Genomic DNA, 27,498 nt, shown 5'->3' on the forward strand with positions numbered 1-27,498 from the left:
AATAGTTAAAATGGGAGAGAAAAGGAGAAGAAAAAAATTTGATAAAATCCAATTTAATTGTAATTAATTTTATAGATTTAATGAGAAACACAATAAATTTTATAAAAAAATCAATGAATTTCATTTATATAAACACAATTTGAAAATATTTTAAATTAAAACGCCATAGTTAGTACGAAGCTTTTCTAGTCTAAAAACAAAAAGGGTAGAAGTTTTCATTTTTTTTTTCCCTTTCTTGGCCTTTAATTTTACGTAGTAGAATATTGACTCTCTTTTTTTTTTCTTTTTTTTTTTTTAATAAATTTGACTGTGGATAATTTATATATGCATATTCAACTTCGACAGCAATTGACTGAAGTATATAACTTATACGTGTCAATTATGGAAATATAAAAAGAAATGTTCGTGCAGCCACTCAAATTTGAAATATGAGTCCATGACATTCCATTTACTATTACAAATGAGTCCAAGAGATTAATATTAAATAAAAATGTCATTCCAATTCAAATCTTTATTTTATGTTTTTCTATTTGGAGAAATTGAGGAAATCACCATCCAACTATAAGTTCAAAGATGCAAGTTTATTGGTTTTAGTTATCCAAAACTTTTATTAATTTATGTATAACTATTCTTAAGTATATCAATTTGCTAATCATAGATTTAGCTTGGTCCTAGCCGTATATAATAATTTGAGCAAACTCTTAAGTTTAATTTTATTTTTTATTTGTCTAATAAGAAAAACGTGTCGGTTTTCTTTCAATAAATTTTAATTTATAGAGTAATAATATAAATAGTTACTGAATTTTACAAGTAATGATATAAATAGTTACTGAATTTTACACTTAATATTAATTTAGTCATATAATAATTTAGTTATATTTCAGGCATATAAAAAGTTGATTTATTTCATTTTAATCATTCAATTTTAATTAAAATTTAATTTAATTACCTTCGCAAACAAAAGATTAATACTTTACAAAAATAGTCGATAAAGAAAGTAATTAATGTTAGGTTTATATTTATTTATAATTCCCTAAGTCATGTATCTGACATATTGATCGAGTCAATCCTGTATTTCCTGTCTTTTAATTTGTTGTCATTTAGGCTAAGTTTGTCAAAGCTGTTAGCCCATTTGCAGCCGTAGTTAAGCATAGTGGACCGAGTAATTAGGAAGCAGTTTGTGTGTAATTAGATGTGGTATATATTGCTGCATCAAACTATGAATGTAAAATATGTTTTTTTTTGTGCTCGGCAATTCATTTGTTACTTTTGACAAATGGTATCAGAGCCATTATACAAACACTGACAGCAATCTGGTGATTGGGACGGGAAACACAAAGAGAGTAATCAAGGGAGGATCTCTGGGTAGGGTAAACACAGAGAGAACCGAGAGACGATTACAGAGAGTGAGTGTGTTCTAGAAGAACTGAGAATGGGTGATGTAAGTTTTGGGAAGGCTTGCATTCCGACCTATGATGGAGACTATGACCATTGAAGTCTCTTGATGGAGAACTTGCTGCATTCCAAGGAGTATTGGAAGGTAGTAGATGAGGGCTTCACAGAACCAGCCGCAGGATCAACACCAACCGCAGAACAAACTAAAGCTTTGGAGGAAATAAGGTTAAAGGATTTTAAGGCTAAGAATTATCTATTTAGTAGCATAGATAAAACTATCCTTAAGACAATTACAAAGAAGGGAACTGCCAAGGAACTTTGGAAATCCATGAAAACCAAATTCCAAGGCAGCGCCGGGGTTAAGAGAGCTCAACTTCAGGCTTTAAGGAGAGAGTTTGAGGTGTTGAAGATGAAGGAAGGAGAGACGATTAACGACTACTTTGGCAGAGTCATGATCGTTTCTAATTCCATGAGAAATTGTGGAGAACTGGTTGAAGAGGTGAAGATTGTTGAGAAAATACTTAGGACTCTAATGGACAAGTTTAATTATGTGGTGTGTTCGATAGAAGAGTCTAAGAATCTGGATGAATTGACTGTTGATGAGCTACAAAGCTCTTTACTGGTGCACGAACAGAAGTTGGTCAGGAAAACAGTTACAGATGATCAAGCTCTAAGGGTTCGAGTTGGGTATGGTAGAGGAAGAAGCAGAGGCCGTGGTAATTATCAGGAAGAGGTAGAGGATGCAGTAGTTCAAGAAGCAGGGAAATAATTGAGTGTTTCCATTGCCATAAATTAAGTCATTACAGGAACGAATGCCCTGAGTGGACTCAACAGGCGCATTATACAAGTGAATTCAATGAAGATCTATTGTTAATGGCTTTGGAGAACTCAGATGAGCAGTATGAGGGCTTGTGGTTCTTAGACTCGGGCTGTAGCAGCCATATGACGGGCAACAAACGCTGGTTTACACAGTTTGATAATGCCTTTGCTTGCAATGTCAAGTTAGGAAATGGCACGAAATTAGAGGTTCTTGGTAAAGGAATCATAAAGGTGAAGATTGATGGTACTGTTGCTATGATACAAGATGTCTATTATGTCCCTGGATTACAGAATAACCTATTGAGCATGGGACAAATGCAAGAGAAATCTCTAATTTTTCTGATCAAGCAGGGAACTTGCAAAGTGTTCCATGAAAGAAAAGGCTTGCTGTTTGAAACATCTATGAAAGCAAAGAGGATGTTTGTTCTTCAAGCTTTGTCATTAGGCAGTAAGGTGACTGAGCAAGGGCAGTGTTTGATGGTCTCAAAGGTTGAAAAGGAGAACCTCGAGCTCTGGCACAGACGCTTTGGGCACTTGAACTACCAAGGTTTAATCAAGCTCCACCAGAAATCCATGGTTCAAGGGCTGCCACAGTTAAAGGGAAGCAGTAACTCTGATGTGTGCTCTATCTATCTTCTTGGAAAGCAACATAGGAGACCATTTGCACAAAAAAACTCATGGTGAGCAACAGAGAAATTGCAATTGATCCATGCAGATTTGTGTGGGCCTATAACACCAGATTCTAATAGGGGTAAGAGATACTTGTTTACATTGACAGATGACTACAGCATGAAGTTATGGACTTACTTCCTTGTGCCGAAATCTGAGGCTTTTGCGGTATTTCAAAAATTCAAGGTGTTCATTGAAAAGGAATCAGGGAAGGAGATAGCTTGTTTAAGGACGGATAGGGGAGGCAAGTTCTTATCTACCGAATTCAAGGAGTTTTGTGACAAAGCCGGCATCAAAAGGCAATTGACGGCGGCTTTCACTCCACAGCAGAATGGAGTAGCTGAACGAAGAAACCGAACCATTATGAATATGGTTAGGTGTATGTTGAAGGAAAGTCAAGTACCAAGCAAAATGTGGCCAAAAGCAGTGGCTTGGGCTACTCACATCTTGAATAGATGTCCAACCTCGATCAATGCAGATAAAACCCCTCAAGAACTTTGGAGTGGTTCACCGCCATCTGTGGATCATCTCAAAGTTCTTGGAAGCCTATGTTATGCTCATGTAGCTAACCAACAACGCAAGAAGTTGGATGACAAAAGTACTAAGTGCATTTTCTTGGGAGTGTCACCAAAATCCAAGGCATACAGATTATATAATCTTCAAACAAAAAAGATTATGGTGAGTAGGGATGTTGTATTCGATGAATCTAAGGGGTGGCAAGACTGCAATGAAAGTGTGGGTGAGTCTACACAACTCAGATGGAATGGTAGTGAAGAGGAAATTTGGGAATCGGAGGATGAAGCAGAATCTAAAAGTACAATAATTGCAACAGATGACCAGAATACTGTAATTGCAGTTGATGATGGCAATGAATTTATTTTGTCTGAGAGTACACAAGCAGAAACAGAAGAGGAAGAGGAAGCTGAGGCTGAAAATACTCCACAAGCTGAGCTGGGGCCAAGGATCAGAAATAGACCGGCATGGCATGATGAATATGTGATGGGCAACTTTTGTGAACAGCTTGCATTATCTGTAGATGGAGCCGATCCAAGTAGTTATGAGGAGGCCAAACAAGAGGAAAAGTGGAGGAAAGCCATGAAGGTTGAGATGGAAGCAATCAACAGAAATGACACATGGGAGTTAGTGTGCTTGCCATCTCGAGTCAGCCCAATTAGAGTGAAGTGGGTTTATAAAACTAAACTCAATGAGCACGGGAAAGTAGACAAGTATAAGGCTAGACTTGTAGTGAAGGGTTATGCTAAAAAACATGGCATAGACTATAATGAAGTCTTCGCCCTGGTAGCCAAGTGGGATACGATCAGATCTTTATTGGCTCTAGCTGGGCACCATGGATGGAAAATTCATCAGCTTGATGTGAAAAGTGCTTTCCTCCATGGGGAGCTCTCAGAGGAAGTCTTTATTGTACAACCCCCAAGCTTCATGGTTCAAGGAGAAGAGCATAAAGTATATAAGCTCAAGAAGGCGCTTTATGGCTTGAAACAAGCGACGAGAGCCTGGTTTAGTAAGATAGAAAATTACTTCTTGAGTGAAGGCTTCACCAGATGTCCATATGAACACACTTTGTTCATTTATGCCCACGAATCAGATGTACTTCTTATGAGTCTGTACGTGGATGACATCATGTTTACAAGTAGTAGTGAAAGGCTTGTGAGGGAATTTAAGGCATCTATGCAATCCAAGTTTGAAATGTCTGACTTAGGCCAAATGAAGTATTTTTTGGGTGTAGAAGTCAGTCAAGGTGATCAAGGAGTTTTCATATGTTAGAGGAAGTACACGAATGAGCTCCTTGATAAATTTGGAATGCTAGACAGTAACCCGGTGAGAAATCCTATTGTGCCAGGGACAAAGCTGAGTATTGAGGGAGATGGAGTGCCTGTGGATGAAACTCAATACAAACAGTTGATAGGCAGCCTGCTATTTCTCACGGCGACCAGACCGAACATCATGTTTGTGGTGTGTCTCTTGAGTAGGTATATGGCAAAACCTACAAGGCTACACATGATGTCTGCAAAACGTGTGCTAAGGTACATAAAGGGGACCGCGGAGTTTGGCATACAGTATCACAGAAAGGGGCAGGGGCGCCTAATTGGATATACTGATAGTGACTTTGCCGGGGACAAAGATGATAGGAAGAGCACCGGGGGTTATGTGTTTTTCTTGGCGGGAGGAGCAATTTCATGGGCGTCCAAGAAATAGCCGGTTGTAACTTTGTCAACAACCGAAGCCGAGTTTGTTGCCGCTGCTTCATGTGCTGCACAGTGTATATGGCTAAAGCGAGTCCTTGAGCAAATGGGATGGGGCGAGAGTGTTGCAGGGGCAACTACTGTGTTCTGTGACAATAATTCCACCATTAAATTGTCCAAAAACCCTGTACTGCATGGACGGAGTAAGCACATCGACATTCGGTTCCATTTTCTCAGGGATTTGGTCAAAGATGGAGTTGTGGAGCTAGCCTACTGTGGTACCAAGGTGCAAATAGCTGATATTATGACCAAGGCGTTGGGGCTTGAAGTTTTTGAATAGCTCAGAACTTAGCTTGGAGTCATGAAGAATGAGAAAGCTGTGGGAGTTGCTGGTGTTTAAACTCAACTTAAATATGTTGAGTTTAGGGGAGAATTTGTTAGGTTTATATTTATTTATAATTTCCTAAGTCATGTATATGACATGTTGATCGAGTCAGTCCTGTATTTTCTGTCTTTTAATTTGCTGTCATTTAGGCTAAGTTTGTCAAAGCTGTTAGCCCATTTGCAGCCGTAGTTAAGCATAGTGGACCGAGTAATTAGGAGGCAGTTTGTGTGTAATTAGATGTGGTATATATTGCTACATCAAACTATGAATGTAAAATATATTTTTTTTGTGCTCGGCAATTCATTGGTTAATTTTGACAATTAATATATATATATATATATATCACATTAATTTTTTATTGGCAAGCAGAGTAAATTATAGTTAAAAATAAAATTGAATAATTAAAATAAAATAAATTTAAAATTTTATGACTAAAGCAAAACTAAATATATCTATATTATTATTTTCAAGTAGGCATTGCCAAATAGGAATGGGATATACATAGCTACCCAAATATGTTTTTAAGTAGAAATACAAGTGATATTGGCAATGGCATATGCATATACTTTACTACAATTATTTTAATAATGCTTATAGAATTGGGAACACTGTAGAAATCCTTCTTCAAATGCCAACATGCATGGCTGCTATATATATATATATATATATATATATATGATTGCTTTTTGATATGCATAACTTTTGAAGAAACTGCAGTTCTTGTCGACTGTATCTTCTCCAACTTCTACGAATAAAGATTCTTCTTTCTTCTCTCTTCTAAAACTGTACGCCATTGAATTTCGATTCATAATAGTGAAGTGGGAAGAAAGAAAAAAGAGAACAGTTGGGTTAGTTGAGTAGTCAAGAAATGACACCCTGCACCTCTGCTAATTTTCTTTTTCGATTTAAAAGTCCATCTCTCGTAAAATATTAATTAAAAGAAAAAAAGATTGGGTGGCTACGTGCATGAATGTTTCCTTTTCTCTCCCCATAATGTTGGACTTTATTACATACAAAATAAATAAATTTTTAGATACTCTTTCTTAAAAGATTATTCGTAGATAGGATTAATAGTTATAAAAGATTTTAGTTTTAATATAAGTCACTTATAAATACAAATGAATTTTATATTATAATAAATTATATCTTAAAAAAATATTTCTCTATATAATAATATTTTTAAAATTATAAATTATATTATATTTTATTTCACTCTATTTTTATTTTATTTTTTTATTATATAATATAGCAAGATATTGACATAATTTATCTTCAATTACTATTATTTTACCAATAAATTTAAATATTAAATTTAAAAAAATTTAATAAACAAACTCCTATTAAATTATAACTTTTCCATATTTATAAATCTTATTTGATTTCAAAAAGACTTTATTATATATAAATTATTTAATTATAAGTGATTGATAAGAACTATACATTAATTATAATTGACACATACTATTATGTTTATTAATAACATGATAGCCAGAGTTTATTTACTTTCATATTAGTTTGTGCACCCAATTTGACTTTTCTTTTAACTTAATCTCGGATCATCCATCATCCCAGAAATCTAATCTCTATTATCTTATACTTATTCTAAGGTAGACAAATACTTGATGATTAGCTTCGAGCCAGCACAATATCACTGAACCCATTACTCCTTTGTACGATCATGTTCTTACATATTCAATTTTATATATCACCTTTTATTTTTAAATATGAACATATCCAAAATATATACATGAACATATTCAAAAGATATAGCAACAATCTCCAGACGATATAAGTATTTTCGCTTTCTCTGAAAAAGAAAAAGACGAACTATAATTTGGTTGGCCTCCTCACATGAGAAGCAGTGAGTTCGTTAATACTCACGCTCGTTATACTAATTATCAGTTTTTAGTAGTTGATTTAAAATAAAAATATATATTTGGTTATAGACAAAAATAGTTAAATCAGATAAACTATTCTATTTTAATATAAAAATAAAATAGGAAAGAAAAAATTTAATGTTGCTTTAGATATATAAAAGTAATAAATAATTAGAATTTTTTTTTTATTTGGAGAAAAAACAGTAAATATGAAATGAAAATAGTAACTTGTATATTTATGTTTAGAAGAACTAAGGAGGCAAAGTATTGTTAATATTGGTTAAAATAATAAACTATATATTTTTTACTAATGATTAAATTAGTGATTGAATTTTATTTTTTTCATATATAATAAAAACCTCACTATAATAGTATTTTATATAAAAATAACTTCTATATAGTGATAAAAAAATTATAGTCCTAACTCGGGTTAGTTGTAAATAGAAATTAACTCTCTATTGTAATAAGTTATAAATTTTTAAATTTTACTTTAAAAAACTATTATTCTATATATTAATATTTGTATATATGATTTTAAGAAATATACTTTATGCTAAATTTTATTTTTTATAGTTTTGTTTTATCTCATCAATCTTATTTGTATAATATGATAACATATTTATGTATTTTATTTTTGGTTTCTATGTTTTACTACTAAAATTAAATATTAAGTTAAAAAATAAAATTATAATACTCAAACCTCAGTAAATTATAACGTATTCATAGTCATAAATTTTATTTGATTTCAAATATATGATTATAAAAAAGTTTATTGTATATGTCAGTAATTAACTGGCGGAAAAATATTTATTTCTAAGAAGTATAGAGATTAATAAATAATCTTTTGAAGCAAATAATGATTGCCATGAATTATTGAACTAAGAAAGGTGGTCGTAAGTCTTGAATGTCAGCTGTATTATATTCTGTAACATTGAAAACGCCATCTTTGTAATTTTCAACAAATAATTATGCCATGGACTTCTTCTCTGCTCCATCTTTTATTGTTCTAATCAATTACACTCTCATTCTTGTGGGTTTTATTAAAAGAAAAAAAAGGAAACAATCAATGATCATCAGCTGCAATTACTAATATTTAAGTTCCTTGTATAGTTAAAATGGTAGTAATTGGTAAATATTTATTTATTGCTTATGCCATGTGACTGCTGTTGCTTTTAGATCAATATTCATTATTTAAATGATTTATCTTTTTTGAAAATAAACATACCAGTTTCAACAGAGAGGAACAAGGAGCTGTTCTTATTTGACTTTTCAGATATATGTGCGTGTGATTATTGATTTTGGATCTCTTGGGAACCCTGAAGTTTATAATTATTGTTAGGGCTGCTAATTCTGAACACTATTCAATTTAACAACAAGACACACACGCGATGCCGTATGATACGTAATTAAATGAGTTTAAATTTAAATTGGATAAATTTAAATTATAAATTAATTAATTAATTTATAATAAAAGAATAAAATAATTATATTTAAATGAGTTGATTTGTCTAATCTCTAAATAATATTTAAGCGGGTTAATAGATTAATATATAATATATTTGATGTGTCTAAATTAGTACTCACGGGTGCAGAAATCGTTCTTATAGCAAGAATAAGTTCACCACGAGGTCAATATCTGAAGCAACTATGAAGTCATTTATTATAAAGACTAATTATCAAATAAAATAATAAAAATAAATTTAAACACTCTAAATCAGTATTTTTAAAAAAAATATATTTATTAAATAAATTAAATAAATTATAAAGTTATATTTGATGGTTTGACTTAATTAATTAGATAAATTATATTTAAATTAACTACTTTTTTATTCATATATTTTAATACAATATAATTAAATATAACGCGACATGAATTACGAGCCTAAGAAACTAATAAAAGAACTCATTAGTTTCTCAACTATTTGTCCATTTTCAAACTAAAACAAATTTCACAAATAAAAGTAAAAGTGGGGGGCTATGATTTTTAAAATTGAATTAGTGCAATTAATTCCAAATTTTAATGTTAAGCATATGATTGGCCAAAAGTACGATTTGGCTCTTAAATTTTCGTTCTCTGCCATCCCATTTTCTTCCCGACAACTACACACTCAAAACTCTCCATTTTTTTATTTTTTTTGTCTAAGATAAAAGTTATTCTCTTTTATAATACAAAAGGGAAACCTCACAAATGCAATAACTATAATCAGACAGTAAAAGAATTCACGTACGCGATAACTATGATTAGACAGTAACTTTTATATCGAGATATTACAATGTTAATTATATTAAAGAGACAATAATATTATATTTGGTTAAATTCCATTAATGAATTCATTTTATTGAGAAAACGACATGAAAAATAAAGTAAAATAGAAATAATAATATTAAAAAAATATTTTAATGTTATGAGATATATTAATAAATTAATATGAAATTCATTTAGAAATTTTATTAATTTTTGTTAATATTTAATTTAGTTATATAATCAATTCTATGTAATATTTGATTATGTAAAATTTTAGATTAATTTTTTATTTTATTCAAAGTATATAAACTTTGTATTTGTAAATGAATTTTATAAATTTTATAAATTTCAACCAAAAACAATGTAAAAGTAAAGGTATAGAGAAAAAAGCACACACGTTCCTTGACTCTTTTGTGATGTTATTGAAATCTATAAGAGAATTCACCTTTTTTTTAAAAATATATATATATAAAAAAATATAAAATGAATTTGATAACATTAGAAAGAGATATTTTAGTGTTATAAAATATATTGACTTACTAATATATAATTCATTTGAAATTTTAATTATTTTGTTAGAATTTAGATTAATTATAACCAATTCCAAATAAATTTGATTATATAGAATTCTAAATTAACTTTCATTTCATTCAAAGCACATAAGTTTTAGATTTATAAATGAACTCTATAAATCTTGTAAATTTCAACCAAACACAACATTAATCAAAGGCAAACCAAGCATCAAATTATAAGAGAGAACATATATCTATATCTATCTATCTATCTATATATGAAAGCAAGGTTTTCAACTTGTTTTCTCTCTCTTCTTATCAATTTTTCTGTAAACTTTCTTACATCTTGATAAATTTAATCTATTATTAAAAAGATTTAAATAAATAAATTAGATAACTCTTCATTAATCATCACATAACTCTTCATTAACCATCATTTAATAGTATATTTCAATTCATTTATAATTAAATGCTCTACTAATTATGGAAGAAAAACTTACATTATTATTGGCTTTACTTCACCTAGCTGAATAACATTTACCGTTCGAATTTTCTAGCTATATATCAGGTTCGAACAGGTCGTCTTCAGGGCAAGTCCTGGCTCGGCCATAAGCTCAACCAAGATAGACAAACCCGTGACTGAGCGTAATAGACAGGAAGATTCTTGTTGTGCTCTTTAACATAATTCTTTCAGTAATTTGTTGTTGCTTCGTGTTCTTATTGATTCCATTGTTATTTTCTTACTATTCCCATTGGCTACCTTCAACCAAAGAGAAGCGGATTGACGAGAACATGCCTTAGCTGACAGAATATATATATCCTAAATTTATTCTAAGTGAAACAGTATATTTATTGTATTTTTAATCAAATTAAATGAAACATTATATTTTTTTTACATGCGTTTCTTTTTATTTATATTTTATTACTCGATATGTTTATGAATTTCAAACTATTTATTCATCAAAGTTTTCAAATAATGTTTAACTACATAAAATTATTTTAGTTAATAATTATATATTAATTATAATAAATTAATAGTTAGAAAAGTTAAATATCTATATATGTAGCGTATTATTTTCATTTGACGTTTTGAAATTGTGCTATAATAGTACTTTTATCATTGAATGTAGGATGTGACTTTTATATTATTAAGTCACCTATAATATGTATAAATTTGTTTTCACAAATCTTATATAGAATATGAAATTATTCAATTTTAATCATAGTAAATTTATAATTTTTAAAATAAACTACCTATAATCAACTTGCTTTCTCCCTCTTCACAAGAAATGTTTTATGATTTTTTCAAGTTATTTCTTTAAACTATATTGAGCTTAAGAATTTATATGAGAAAAAAAAAAACTACTAAAAAAATATTAATCTTATGATTATTAAAGAGGTGCATCAACTATCTAGAAAGATATTTATTAATTAGTAGGTAAAAGGTACGAATAACCCCTTAGACTTTTGGTTGAATCTCAATTAAGCTCTTAAATTTTAAGTTGAAATAATTAAGCTCTTAAACTAAATAATATGGAACAATTAAGTCTTTTTGTGCAACTCCGATATTACTACAGTTAACTATTTTGGTAAAAGGTATAGATAGCTCCTAAATTTTAGCCAAATCTCAATTAAGCCATTTAAATTTAAGTTAGAACAATTAAGCCCTTAAAATAAATAATACAAAATAATTAAATCCCTCTATGCAACTTCGTTATTACTATCGTTCAATAATTTTTATCGATAATGACCCGCATAAAATGACAACCAATAGCATAAAGACACCTAGATTATAAGTTTTATTTTTTATATTTCTAAAAAATAACGCAAAATAGAAAAATAAGGCAAAAATTAAAATAATTATTTGAAAAAAAAGGATAAAATCTAGATGTGAAAGATGAAAGGGTTAAGATAAAATCAAGGTGTGAAAATGTCGGTTTTATCTTTTTTTATTAAAATAATTATTTTGAATTTTGTATTATTTTTTTTATTTTTGTATTATTTTTGAGAAATATAAGAAAATAGATTGTATAATATAGGTATCTTTATGCTATTGGTTGTCATTTTATGTGGATCCTTATCAATAAAAATAGTTAACGGTAGTAGTAATGGAGTCACGTAGAGGGCTTAATTGTTCAGTATTATTTAGTTTAAGAGTTTAATTGTTTCAACTTAAAGTTTAAGGGCTTAATTGGTATTTAGCTAAAATTTAGAGGGCTATTCATATTTTTTATCCAATTAGTTAATGGTAATAGTAATGGAGTTCCATAGAGAGATTTAATTGTTCCGCATTATTTAGTTTAAGGGCTAAATTATTTCAACTTAAAGTTTAAGGGCTTAATTGAGATTCGGTGAAAAATTTAAGATGTTATCCATATATTTTACCTAATTAGTATTAAAAGATTTATAATTTTTACACTCAACCATTTAATTACTTTAAATCATATTCTTCATTCTATCATCATAAGAATTATTGTAAGATTTTTAATCCATTTATTAGAACATAAATTTAATCTAATTTTTGTAAAAAATTCTATAAGTTTTATTCAAAAAAAAATCTATAAGTAAGTTGAAGATCTTACTTTTATATATCTCTCTTTCAATATATATAGACTGTCTATTGATAATTAAAGTTTTAAATAATTTAATTGCAATTTAGTATATAAAAATAAAATTATTTTTCACCTTGTGCAAAGCATGGCATTTAGAGTGAAATAATATTTTTATTGTGTGTTTTATATTAAGTCAAAAAAGATATTGGATGAGGTAATATTTTTATTATATTTTTTGTATTTAATCAATTGAAATATTATAAATGTGTGCCTTTCTTTTATTATTACTTTTAGTTTTATTACTTTATATACAATTCTTTTCATTTATGCTTGCTTACTTGATATGTATATAAATTTTAAGTTTCGATTGTTTACTGATCATTATTAATTATTTTTAAAAAATTTAGTTGAACAGATTAATTGAAAGTCTAATGACTCTTCTTAGAGATTATGAAATCGCTATTTAAGATTATATAGTTCTCGATATTATTCTCATCAATTAGATTCACTAGAACTTTTTAAAAAATAAATGTAAAAGTTAATTTTTCATACTGAATCGGTTGCTTATAACTTATATCTTGGAAGCTTGATTATCAAAAAAAAGAAAAATATGCAATTTATAAGTTCTATTTAACTTTAAATTTTATTTTAGATTATTTATTACGATTTAAATATAAAAATCATCCAATCAAGAATTAAATTTCAGATTATGTTAATATTGATTCATTTAATTCTCTAATTTTGTATTCTTTCTTCATCATTTACTCTATGTAAATTAGTAGAATGATAAATTAATTAATGCGTTCTTAACCAATTAAGTGTTGTGTAACTCAAAACTTCAATTAATGTAATTTTTATTAACTTATTAAATTTATTTTAATTAATATAAAAATCATTAAAAGGACTAGATTAATAATTAGAAGAAGACATTTAGATTTCTATATATATAGCAATATTATGTTTTTTATTTTTTATTATTTTAAAAATAATTGCTATTTTCACATTATAAATTTTTAGGATTGTAATTTTTTCTTTATGTAAATAATTTCTTAGTTAAAGAAAAGGTTATGGCCTTGGCACTTTAGGTTATAGGAATAAATTCACTATTTTTTAAATTAATATGAAACTAATTAATTAAGTATTTTAACTAATTAAATATAACTTAATATTTTAATATTCATTTATTCTCATAGTATAACATATTGAATTAATGTAGGGGTGAAATTGAGAAAACGAAAAAAGTATAGAGAAACATTTATAACATTTAACTTTTTGGAAATTATGACTCTGCCACCGTCCTTAGTTAGTAGTTATTAGACATTCATAGATAAGAATTTCATTAAGTGGTTGTTGAAATTTGAAAAAAGGGTTATCATAATTTCTTTCACTCTTTTATTTTCTTTTTCATTTTATCCTATTTTGTGACAAAATTGACTTGAGACCTAATGTTGTTTTAGTAATTAATAAATTAGCTTTAAGTCAAGATATGACTATTAATGCAAGAATTTTGGAGAGTTTGAATTGAATTTGTTTTAGTTATAAATATCATAATAACATTTTCTATCGTGTCAAAAAAATTACGTGATAATATATATTACTTATGGAAAAACAAACTAATAAACATGTTCTGCCTCAATGATAAACTGGCCATTTTTGTCATTCGCAAAATATTATGGAAAAATCAATGTGACATATTTTCAGGAAATTTTTCTATATATACAATAAGATCTCTTTAAATTGATATTTTAATATTCAATAAAATTTCTTGAAACTAACTGCTATCTATGAATATAATTTAATATTTTAGAATAAAACTTAATTTGACTGCCGAATTTATCGATTGGGTTTAATTTAGCTATTTTTTAAATTTATAGATTTTTTAATTCAATTTTTTATATATTTAGTTTAAATTGGTCTTATTTTGGACAAATAAGTAAAGGTGATTCACTCTTTTCTTCACAAATAAAAAATAATTTTAAAAAACTGTAATAATTTTTAGAGATAATCTTATAATTTTAATTAATTAGCATAATTAAAATAATAATTAGTTCTTACAACCATCATTTAATCATTCTCTTCACTATTGTTATCATTAAAAAAATAGTAAGAACAACGAAAATAGTAATATTTATTATTTTGATTATTTTTTGTTTAAAATATCAAAGATTATTTTTTTAATTTAAATAATTTAATTTAAAAATTAATTTTTTTTATTGTTTCCACTATTTTCTTAGAGAGTGTGTAACTCACTTTTTTTATTTTTATTCAAAATAGAACTAATTTGAACTAAATAAGTAAAATTTTAAGCTAAAATGCCCATAAAATAAAAAAAAGAACTAAATTGAACCAAACGATAAAGTAAGTAGTTAAACTGAACTTTATTCCTAATATTTTTATTATCTAATAGTTAATAAAAAATATTAAAATATACAATATCTTTTATTAAAGATGTGTACCTCTAAATAATTATCTGTATTAGTTAATAGATTATTATGCAATGAGTAAAATTAATCTAAAGAGGTATTACTCTTTAAATCGTTCAAACCTTGAAAAGTCATGTTTCAATCATCTTATTTTTATAATATTAAACTATCAAAGTGCCTATTTCATAGTGTATAAAATAAGATTTAAAACTAAAATTCCCTTTATATTAAAAATAATCTATAAATAAAAAATCGCACATTATCCTTGAACTATAAAAAATTCATTTAGAACATCAATATACAATCTAATATAGAGAAAAAAAAAAGAATTATGATCCATTAGACTTAGATAAATATTTTTTTCAGATAATATTAGTAAAAAAAGAAAAATGTGGAGAAAAGATTCAAAAATGAGCTCAATTAGATATGTATTTGTGTCGAAGATCTACCATTAAAATAAATGAACAACTATTTATTGTGCTAGCTTCAATTCTATTATTTACCTAAAGGACATTTTAGTTGTTTTGTATAATTATTATGATTTATATCAAGAGCTATTATGAGATAATATTTAGTGAAGATAATGATATATTTATTAGATAAACTTATCTTGGTATATTTATTTTTATAGAATTTATTTTCGTAGAAGACCATTTTCAATCTATATCTCTACAAATTTAGTTTTAAAAAAGAAGAAAAGTCTCTCATATTTGCTTTCTGCTATATTTACCATCTGCATCTGTCTACCATTAGCTTTTCAAAAACACTTTAGTTTAGTTTTTCATTTTTCTTTTAAGATCTAAAATTTTTTTTTCAAGAAATGCAGAACGAGGATCAATCTTTTTCCTACTTAAAGGATTCTGGATTTTGAGGAAGCTTTTATTTTTTATTTTTTTCATGTTTTTCTATTTGATTACAATGATCATTAAATTAAATATGTCAGATAAGTTTCATAAGTATTTAGTTTAACATTTTTACTTATGTTGCAATCATTTTATTTATTTATTTGATGAATATTTTCTTACCTTCATATTTTTATTAGTTTCAATTATTATTGTTGGTTGACCATCATATTAATTTTATTATCGTAATTATTATAAAAATATTTAGATTAAATGTATTAGAGATATTATTTTTACTTCAATATATGTTGGTAGAATAAACTTTAGTTGCATTATTAATTTGAGTGACTAAAGGAAAAAGACGCATCATCATTTCATTCATTAAATCCATGTAATTTGCTATATTAAATACTATTTTTATCGTATAGTTTTTATAATCATAATTATTCTACATTTATTTTATGAATTTTACTTTCTCAAAATACTTACTTAGAATATTTATATTTATATTTAGTATTTTTATATGATAGTTAGTCTTTATAATAATAATTTTGCAATTTCTTGTGAGATTTACCTCGTGGTGAATTTACGCTTACCATATGAATGGTTTTTATATTTACAAGTACATGTTAATAGACATCAAGAATAATAAATCAAATATTAAGTCATTAACATTAATTTTATAGTTTAACTTACAAACATTTTAGCTAAATTTTATCTAACTTAGATTTTATTTGTTTTTTAAAGGAGCACAATTTGAGTAAATTTTTTTAAAGCCTTAATTATTGACTTTTTTTTTTTTAAAGAAACACTATTTGAATATAATTCTATTTTAGAATAAAATCGTGAAATATTTTAGTCATCCTTTTGAAATTGAATCGCCCAGTACTCAGTGAGTTGTTTTTGTGGTGAAAACTGCATTTTCTGGTGTATTTATGGTGTACCATACTAATATCGGTACATATAAAACAAAATATATTATTAAAAATAAATTAATATAAAAAAGATTAAAATATGTATTATAAGTAGGTATTTAAATATAATCGAAAAATTTCTAAGCATTTTTTGAATTAAATCAAAATAAAAAGATAATTAAGAAGTTATAAAATTGAATTTAAATATCTATTAAATTAAACTGGCAAACATATACCTAAATGAGATGTAGTAAGTAGCTATTTTGGCAAACTATTGTCAACGCATAAGATTTAAATATCTCTATGAGTTAATAGATTATTATGCAATGAGTCAAATTAATCTAAAGAGGTATTAATTTCTAAGCATTACACTTTAAATCGTTTCAAACCTTGAAAAGTCATGTTTCAATTTTTACAGCTTTATTATAACTTATCTTATTTTTATAATATTAAACTATCAAAGTGCCTACTTCATAGTGTGTAAAATAAGATTTTGAAACTAAAATTCCCTTTATATTACAAATAATCTATAAATAAAAAATCGCACATTATCTTTCAACTATACAAAATTCATTAGAACATCAATATACAATCTAATATAGAAAAAATAATAATTATATGATCCATTGGACTCATATAAGTAATTTTCTTTTCAGATTATATTAGCAAAAAAAGAAAAATATAGAAAAAAATATTTTAAAATGAGCTCAATTGAATATATTTGTGTTGAAGATCTACGATTAAGATACATGGACGGCTATTTGTTGTGCTAGCTTCAATTCTATTATTTACTTAAGGACATTTTAGTTATTTTATATAATTATTAGAATTTATATTAAGAGTTATTATGAGATAATATTTAGTCGAGATAATGATATATCTATTTAATAAATTTATTTTGATATATTTATTTTTATGGAGATTTATTTTCATAGAGGACCATTTTCTATTTATATCTCTGCAAATTTAGTTCTAAAAAAGAAGAAGAAAAGTCTCTCATATGTGCTCTTTTCTACATCTACCATTTACATCTGTCTACCATTAGTTCTTTAAAAATATTTTAGTTTATTATTTTTCTTTTAAAATCTAAATTTTTCTTTCAAGAAGTGCATAGTGAAGATCAATCTTTTTCCTACTTAAAGAATTCTGGATTTTGAGAAAGCTTTTATTTTCTATTTTTTTCATGTTTTTCTATTTGATTACAATCATCATTGTATTAAATATGTCAGACAAGTTTCATAAGTATTTAGTTTAGCCTTTTTACTTATGTTGTAACCATGTTATTTATTTACTTGATGAATATTTTTTTACCTTTATAATTTTATTAGTTTCAATTATTATTGTTGATTGACCATCATATCAATTTTATTATCGTAATTCTTATGAAAATATTTAGATTAAATATATTAGAGACATTATTTTCACTCCAATAATAAATTTTAGTTGCATTACTAGTTTGAGTGGCTAAAGAAAAAATGCGCATTATCATTTCATTCATTAAATCTATATAATTTGCTATATTAAATACTATTTTTATCATATAGTTTTTATGATCATAATTATTATATATTTATTTTATGAATTTTAGTTTTTTAAAATACTTAGTTAGAGTATTTAGATTTATGTTTAGTATTTTTATATGATAGTTAGTTTTTATAATAACGGTTCAGTCTTTATAATAACGGTTCTGTAGTTTCTTGTGAGATTTTTCTCGTAGTGAACTTACGATTTACTATATAAATGATTTTACACTCGCAAGTACATATTGATATACATCAAGAATAATAAATTAAATATTAAATCATTACCATTAATTTTATAGGTTAACTCACAGATATATTAGCGTGTCTCAAGCTAAATATTATCTAACTTAGATTTTATTTGTGTTTTAAAGGAGTTTAAATATATTTTTATTAAAGCCTTAATTATTGAATTTTTTTTTAAAGAAACACTATTTGAATATAATTTTATTTTAGAATAAAATCGTGAAATATTTTAGTCATCCTTTTGAAATTGAATCGCCCAGTACTCAGTGAGTTGTTTTTGTGGTGAAAACTGCATTTCCAACCCTAATCTTGTCTAGTTGTTTTATGTGGACAAAGTCAATGTCCACTTCAATTCCTTAGCAGTATGTGTTTAATGGGATTAGGTTTTTATTTTTATTTTTACCAACGTTGCTGCCATCATATTGTGCACGTGATACACGAGGAGAGAATAAAATAAAATAAAATAAAATGAGATAAAAAGAAGAAAGACCGTACAAAGATATACACGGACATATCTAGTTTATGCTTAGTTAAATTAATTTACATATGGACGTGTTCAAAACGCTGTTTTATTACATGAGTTAAAAAAACATCATCTTCTTATCTTTCATTAAATACATATTATTTTAATCACAAGGAATGGACGTGTTCAAAACGCCCCTTTTATTACACGAGTTAAAAATATTACCTTTTTATTTTTCATTAAATATCTTGAGATTTTTCAATGGAGTTCTATAGAGCTTCCCTTACTAGATTTTTGTTTAATGATTTAATCTTTTTATTGTTTTTAGCTCATTTTATAGTTCACCACGTGTATTTATGGTGCACCATACTAATGTCGGTACATATAAAACAAAATGTATATTAAAAATAAATTCATATAAAAAATATTAAAATACGTATCATATGTAGGTATTTAAATGTAATTCATTTTTTGAATTAAACTAAAATATAAAGATAATTAAAAAGTTATAAAATAGAATTTAAATATCTATTAAATTAAACTGGCAAAAATATACCTAAATGAGAAGCAGTAAATAGCTATTTTGGCAAACTATTGTAAACGCATAACATTTAAATATTAAATTTTGTATCCTTCAAAAAAAAATATGAAAACATTCTAATAATATAAAGAGAAATTATAAAACTAGAAAGTAACAAAAAAAATTTTAAGAAATTTTGGACAATATAAATAAAAATGTATTTTTAATTTAAATAAAATTTTAGATTATTAGATAATTTAATTAATTATTTAAATCAACTTCGAGTTATAATTAATTAAATTTTTTAATAATATTGCATCTGATATGAAGTGCTATTTTGATGAACACATTATTCAGAATTAGCCTTAATATCTTTAGATAATTTAATGTGAAACTAAAATAAATGATTTGGTATAAAAAAAGTCAAAGAATTGAAACTAAATAAAAATCATGTCGCAAAGTTTTGATAACAAATAGGATGATAGATAACCGTCAATCTCTCTCTGAAATACCTTTTTTGGTGCGTTAAGGATGAAAGTTGGGGAACAAACTTCCTGTGCTTATATCAGTAATTTCCTTTTATTCAAGAAATATAATTAAAAAAAAAAAAACGCAAAACACAAAAAGAGAAAAAAAAAAAGAAAAAGAAAAGGAAAAGAGAAAAAAACGTGTTCCTCACTTTTTATTTACTTATAATGGGAGGAGCACTGAAAATTATACACATGCATACTGGCTGGATCTGAATGATTACAAGGAATACAAGTTATATATTAATAGTTGGTTCCCTTTCATGTCCGCTTTATTTTAGTTATAGATTAAATTTATAACTAAATTTTAATACTTTACAATTATTTATAATATTTTCAAAATAATAATAAATTAAATATTATAAAATTTTTTTATATTTTAAAATTTTATTGATTCTAAAATATTTATTAATGTAATAATATAGTTATTATTTTAGTATATTTATTAATTAATTTTTAATATTATATAGATTACTACTATAAATAAATTTAATATTACTATATCCAAATATTATAAATTATTGTATAATTAGAAAAATAATTTATTAGTTAATAGAATATTAAAAATATAATTTAAGATATTATTTTTAAAATTAAAACTATATCAAATAAAAAAATTAATTTTTTAATTAATATAATTTTAAAATATAATTAAGATATTCTTTTTCTAGAATTAGAGTTATTATTTAATTAAAAATATAATCTATTAATTAATATATTAATAATAAATTAATAAAATTAATTATAAAATTAATTTTTTAATTATAAATAAATATATAAATTAAAATAAAATTTTATATATTAAAATATAGTCATATATGTCAGAAATTTATATATGTATATATTAGTAAAGAATGAGTTCCGTATATTCTAATTATTTCATAATTATATATTTCGTAATATTTTTATTATCATATAAATTTAATATATAAATAAGTATTTTCCAAACACAATTTTGGATAAAAATATTGCGCCCTACAGGCTAAGAGGGAATATAAAGAATTCCCTATTATACATGTATACATTTATAAAAAGTTGAGCACAATTGGCTAAGTGGGCTTTTAGTTTATATTATCCAATTTGAAATTAAATAATGTACCAAAACATTGAAAAGGGAAAGTATATTGGTAACGACAAGTAACATTATTTTAAGATCACATATTATACAAAAGAAAAACTAAAATGTGTATATATATATATATAATGGAAGTAATTTTATTAATTTATATTTACATATTACATTTTGAGATAGAATGTTATTGATATTTATAATTATTTTTGAATACATAAATTTTTTTATTTTAACTCTTGTAATAGTTTTTGATATAAAAAATTTAAATTTATATATTTATTTTTTATTTTATTAATTATTAATTAATATGTTATATTCTTAATTAGACAATAACTCTAGCATTTTAATTATATTTAAATATCATATTAACTACTAAATTAATTTTTAATCAAATAATAATTTTGATTTTATAAAATAATATCTTAAATATCTTATTAACTAATAAACTAATTTTTTAATTATACAACAAATTCTAATCATAAAAATAGTAATATTAATTGTAAATTTATATTTATAGTATTATTCTGTATATTATAAAAAATTATTAATGATTTAAAACAATTTCTACATTATTATTATTATTATTATTATTATTATTATTATTATAAAACTGGACTGTGCCCCAAATGGGCAAATAAAAGTTCTCCATTTTACTTTGTAAAACCTGCTAACCCTTGCAACATATCACACTCTTCTGAAAACAAGAAAAGTACTCGTACACTAATAGGGAATGAATTAAGCAACATTCTTAATCAACACCGTCCACTCCGTTGTACACATTAATGACTTTTTTTTTTTTTCTATCCTTGACTGCGTTTCTAAAGCCCTTCTTTAATGTGATTAAAAATCGGTCACGTCCTCCTACCAATGAGAGAAGGAATGCCTGAATATCTGCCAGTATTAAGAGGAGCCGCCATGCATGTAAAGAAGAGCCTACACATGAGATCTTACTTTCTCCACGACATAAAATAGAGTTAGAAGAAATATAAAACCTTACTTTCTCCACGCCATAAAATAGGGTTAGAAGAAAACATAAAATAGTCAAAGTGTTTTCTTTATTCATAAAAAATTTCATAAACCATAAATTCTATATTATAAATAGTTATATTTTTATATTAGTAAAAAACAGTAAAATTTCAATTAATGAGAATGTGAAAATTTAAACCTAATACTTTAATTTTTTAAAAACAATCGTTCTTATTATTTGACTTAGATTTAAGTATAATATAAAATGATATTATATTTATAGATAATTTTTACTTCCACTTTCACTTTTAACTTGGAATATACTTGAAAAATGATCCTCAAATTAATAAGGTATATTGTTTAAGATAAAGCTCAATTTCTTACTAATTAAAGTAGTTGACAACACCTTAATTTTCAGAAAATTCTACTAATACCCATCTACTGTGACGATTCTATTCGTAGACTAGTGGGAGGAATTGCCGCATTAACTCTTGGAATTATCTTTTAAAGTGTAAAATTTTTAGATTTTTATTTTATTTTTCTCTATTAATTCTATTCGTGACTATTAAAAATAATAATTCAGAACTCTTATATTATTTTATAAATTTAATTTCAATCTCTATAATAATTTCAATCATTCTTGAAATTATTTTTTAAGAACTCCTGAATTTTCATAAGTTAATTTATAAATTTTATCAATTCTCTTAGTCTTTGTTAATATTTTTATGTACTTATTTATACATTAGATAAGTGTTTGTCACAGTAAGCAATTGCATTAATCCTGCTAACCCTTACAAAATATAAGACTCTTCTGAAAAGAGAAGTAACTTTTAGAAAAATAAAATATTATTTATTTCCTTCCTTCTTATCCTCCTTGTGGAAAAAGGGCTAAATAATTACTAGTCATAAATATAAATATCATCATCATTATCATAAATTTATATATTTTTAATTCCTGTGGAACCAATAAATTAAAAATGATGGGGAAGCCGTCAGATTCAGATTCATGTTAGTGAATTATGGCGGCAGCCATAAATTTCTTTGAGAAAAAAATATTATTATAAGGTCTTTGGTCTACAATTCTCCCATTTCATTTTGTTCCAAGTATTTGAAAACAGCATTACTGGAATCAAATTTATTATTATTATTATTACTAATATAATTATTATTCATTTCTCAGTTTCTCCTTGACCGGAGTAAAAGATAAATAAGTAAGAAAAACAAAGGAAAATACTACAAGTAATGAACAAAAAGGAGTTTTCTACCCAAATATTAGTCTTTTTAGTCATCTTCTGGTCTAATATGCTCATCATTTGATTATGATGGAAATCTTTTTAGCTAGTATCAATGTATTATTATCATTATTAATAAATAGTATTATATAATAAAATAATTATAAAATTTAAAATATACGTTATTTATCTATTATTTAAATATATAATATTTAAAATATAAATTACATATTTAATGACGTGCAGTATCAAAGAAATAGAAAAATATGATTAAAATGAAAGAAAAAATAAAAATAAAAGAAGAAGTTAAGAGGAAAGAGTCTAAATTATAACTAGCGTCATATTTCAAGAAAAAAAAAACAGTTTCTTTTTTTTTTTTCTCGAGTTGTTTCTTATTGACTGACTTTTCAAAACCAACCTCCAAATTCTCCTATATAAACACCTTCACTGCTCTCTCCTTTGCTCTCAAGCTGCCAATTGCCTTCTTAATCTTCTCTTTTCTTCTCTTTTCTTGATCATCACCTGTTGAAGCAGCAGCTGATCTTTCTCTTCTTCTATATTCTTTAACATAAATTTTATTCATATATATATACACTTTAATCTTGAACTAGAAAGGAAAATGGCTGCTTCTTCTTCAGTTCTCAGATCAACTTTCCTCTCTACTACTACGATCAGCTCTCAAGATAACCATTCTTTAATGCGCAGACCCACCACCCATGTGGCTGCCGGAAAGCGAAAGGTGAATATAATTTTCTTGATAATCTATGAAAATACCAGGTTTTGAATTATGGAATGTAAGTACTAAAGGTGGGTTTATTTATTTATTTATATTTTTGGTTTCTTTGGTGGTTCTGTTTATAGTTCAATGGAGTTGTAGCTGCATTGGAGAATAATGCAAGTGATGATAAGAATGCTATGGTAATGAGAGACCAGCAAATGAAAGAGAAAAGGACACTTAACTTTTCAGGAACTAAGCCAGCTACACCAGTTCTTGATACCGTTAACTACCCAATTCACATGAACAATCTCTCCGTGCAGGTAATTTACTAGGAAACTCAGACAAATTATCAGTTTGAGTTTTGAATGTTCATTCTCATCAATCTGTATTCAAGCTAATGTTTCTTTGTCCTAAAAAATTATTAAAAAAAAAAACATTAGGATCTTGAGGTATTGGCTGATGAACTACGAGAAGAGATAGTATATGTAGTTTCAAAGACTGGAGGACACTTGAGTTCAAGCTTAGGAGTTGCAGAGCTAACTGTGGCACTTCACCATGTATTCAACACTCCTGATGATAGAATCATTTGGGATGTTGGGCATCAGGTGAGATAAAAATTATATATTTCTCCCAAATATGGTGCCATATCAGAGTTGAAATTTAAGAATTAGCTAATCTTGATTACTATGTGGATATGTGCAGGCATACCCACACAAGATTTTGACAGGAAGGAGATCAAAAATGAGTTCAATTAGACAAACATTTGGGCTAGCAGGGTTCCCCAAGAGGGATGAAAGTGAGCATGATGCATTTGGGGCTGGACATAGTTCTACTAGCATTTCAGCTGGACTTGGTATGGCAGTTGGCAGAGATTTGGTTGGGAAGAACAATCATGTAATTGCTGTTATAGGAGATGGTGCCATGACAGCAGGACAAGCATATGAAGCAATGAACAATGCAGGATATCTTGATTCAAATCTCATTATTATCTTAAATGATAATAAGCAGGTTTCTTTGCCTACTGCTACTGTGGATGGTCCTGCACCTCCTGTGGGTGCTCTAAGCAAGGCATTAACAAAGTTACAATCGAGCAGAAAGATTCGCCAGCTCCGTGAAGCTGCAAAGGTCAGTCTTAAATTCCTTCATATTCTAGCGAAATAAATTAGGTAAAAGCCATCTTTATTGACAAGCTAATGCTTTTGAATTTGATACATCAGGGTATTACAAAGCAAATTGGAGGACAAACACATGAAATTGCTGCTAAAGTTGATACCTATGTAAGAGGAATGGCAGCTGGGTCTGGTGCTTCTTTATTTGAAGAACTAGGACTCTACTATATTGGTCCAGTAGATGGTCACAGTGTGGAGGACCTTGTAACAATATTAAAGAAGGTGAAGTCATTGCCAGCACCAGGACCTGTTCTTATCCATGTTATCACTGAGAAAGGGAAAGGTTATTCTCCAGCTGAAGTTGCAGCTGATAAGATGCATGGAGTTGTGAAATTCGACCCCACTTCTGGGAAGCAGTTGAAGTCAAAATCAAATACAAAATCCTACACTCAATATTTTGCCGAGTCTTTGATTGCTGAAGCAGAACAAGATGATAAGATTGTAGCAATCCATGCAGCAATGGGAGGAGGTACAGGACTTAACCTGTTCCAAAAGCAATTCCCAGAAAAATGTTTTGATGTTGGGATTGCAGAACAGCATGCTGTTACTTTTGCTGCTGGTCTAGCTACTGAAGGCCTCAAGCCTTTTTGTGCTATCTACTCTTCTTTCCTACAAAGGGGTTATGATCAGGTAAAAATAAGAACTACCCCCCTTTTAATTTAACTCTTAACTCATATTTCTAATCTCATTTAATAAAATTTCTAATGGTGTTAATGATGGTGATCAATACAGGTGGTTCATGATGTAGACCTACAAAAGCTTCCTGTCAGATTTGCAATAGACAGGGCTGGTCTTGTTGGTGCAGATGGTCCCACTCATTGTGGAGCTTTTGATGTTACTTACATGGCTTGTTTACCTAACATGGTAGTCATGGCTCCTTCAGATGAGACTGAACTTATGCACATGGTGGCCACAGCTGCAGCCATTGATGATAGGCCCAGTTGCTTTAGGTACCCAAGAGGAAATGGCATTGGCACCATTCTTCCACCAAATAACAAAGGCACACCTTTAGAGGTACTTGATAAAAAAATGAGAAGAAAAGAAACAGAAAAAAAAAAAACCTTGTTCCTCTTTAATCCTTTTTTGCCTGCATAATTTGCTAATTGATACATTTGGATGTCACAGATTGGTAAGGGAAGAATACTAAGAGAAGGAAGCAGAGTTGCACTCCTTGGTTATGGAACAATGGTACAAAGTTGCTTAGCAGCAGCTGATCTTCTTAAGAAATTTAACATCACAGCAACAGTTGCTGATGCAAGATTCTGCAAGCCTCTTGATGGGCAATTGGTCAGGCAGCTAGCTCAAGAGCATGAGATACTCATCACTGTTGAAGAAGGATCAATTGGAGGATTTGGTTCTCATGTAGCTAATTTCTTGTGCTTAAATGGATTACTAGATGGAAACCTAAAGGTAATTTTCTCATTATACCTTTTAACATTCATAGATGTCATCCAAACAAAATTATATCAGTTTTACTAATGATTTAAATTCAACATGTTGTGTTACAGTGGAGACCCATGATGCTTCCTGATAGATACATTGACCATGGATCTCAAACAGACCAGATTGAAGAGGCAGGACTCAGTTCAAAACACATTGCAGCCACAGTTGTGTCATTGATAGGTGGACAAAAAGACAGCCTTCATCTTCTTAATTTATAAGTGGAAGTTGATTTATTTTAATTTCTTTGGACAAGAACAGATCATATAATATAAATGAACTGTCAAGAAAACACTATCAAAGTGTAAAGCTTCTACAGAATGAGGATGAAGCTGATTAGCAATGTGTCCTCTTTCTTTAATTTACTCTGTATAATTTTTTTAATGTAGCAAGGAGGAAAGGATCCTCCTCTTTGCCAAATAAATCAAGATTGTACTGCAATTTAATAGCATTATATATTAACTGGATTCTATTATTTAATCCAATTTCAAACAAGTCCAAGAATTATTTTTTTTCTATTCTTGTTCTTTTGGAATAGTTCAAATGCACTTATGTTGACCATGTCTTTTTCTGTCTCCTATATTTATATGGGTTTCTTTTCAGGATCTCATCTTTGCATTTCCATTCAAGTGTTTGAATAATTAAAGGGAGAAAGAAAAAGTATATATATATATATATATATATATATATATATGAAAACATGGGCAACTAGAAGTCATTTTTGCAGTGATCCTGTTAACGGAGTATTAATATTCTATGATTATTTTGTTTTAAAACAAAGTAACCCT

At 27.2% G+C, this 27,498-nt stretch overlaps 2 protein-coding genes across 2 annotated transcripts; both read left to right on the plus strand.

The window, feature by feature from the left end:
- The first annotated feature begins 1,723 nt into the window (after positions 1–1,723).
- LOC107262301 lies at positions 1,724–2,217 on the plus strand. The gene has a single exon (XM_015727373.2). It carries the CDS (start codon positions 1,724–1,726, stop codon positions 2,162–2,164), a length of 441 nt encoding a protein of 146 aa, XP_015582859.2. The 3' UTR covers positions 2,165–2,217.
- A 21,627-nt stretch (positions 2,218–23,844) lies between these two features.
- On the plus strand, positions 23,845–27,205 carry LOC8277645 (probable 1-deoxy-D-xylulose-5-phosphate synthase 2, chloroplastic). The gene is made up of 8 exons (XM_002533642.4): positions 23,845–24,122; positions 24,245–24,421; positions 24,542–24,706; positions 24,804–25,226; positions 25,319–25,900; positions 26,003–26,284; positions 26,396–26,680; positions 26,779–27,205. The coding sequence occupies exons 1-8, from the start codon at positions 24,003–24,005 to the stop codon at positions 26,929–26,931; spliced, it is 2,187 nt and encodes a 728-aa protein (XP_002533688.1). The 5' UTR covers positions 23,845–24,002; the 3' UTR covers positions 26,932–27,205.
- Positions 27,206–27,498: the final 293 nt, after the last annotated feature.

This window comes from Ricinus communis, chromosome 3, assembly GCF_019578655.1.
Source record: "Ricinus communis isolate WT05 ecotype wild-type chromosome 3, ASM1957865v1, whole genome shotgun sequence".
Lineage (NCBI taxonomy): Eukaryota > Viridiplantae > Streptophyta > Magnoliopsida > Malpighiales > Euphorbiaceae > Ricinus > Ricinus communis.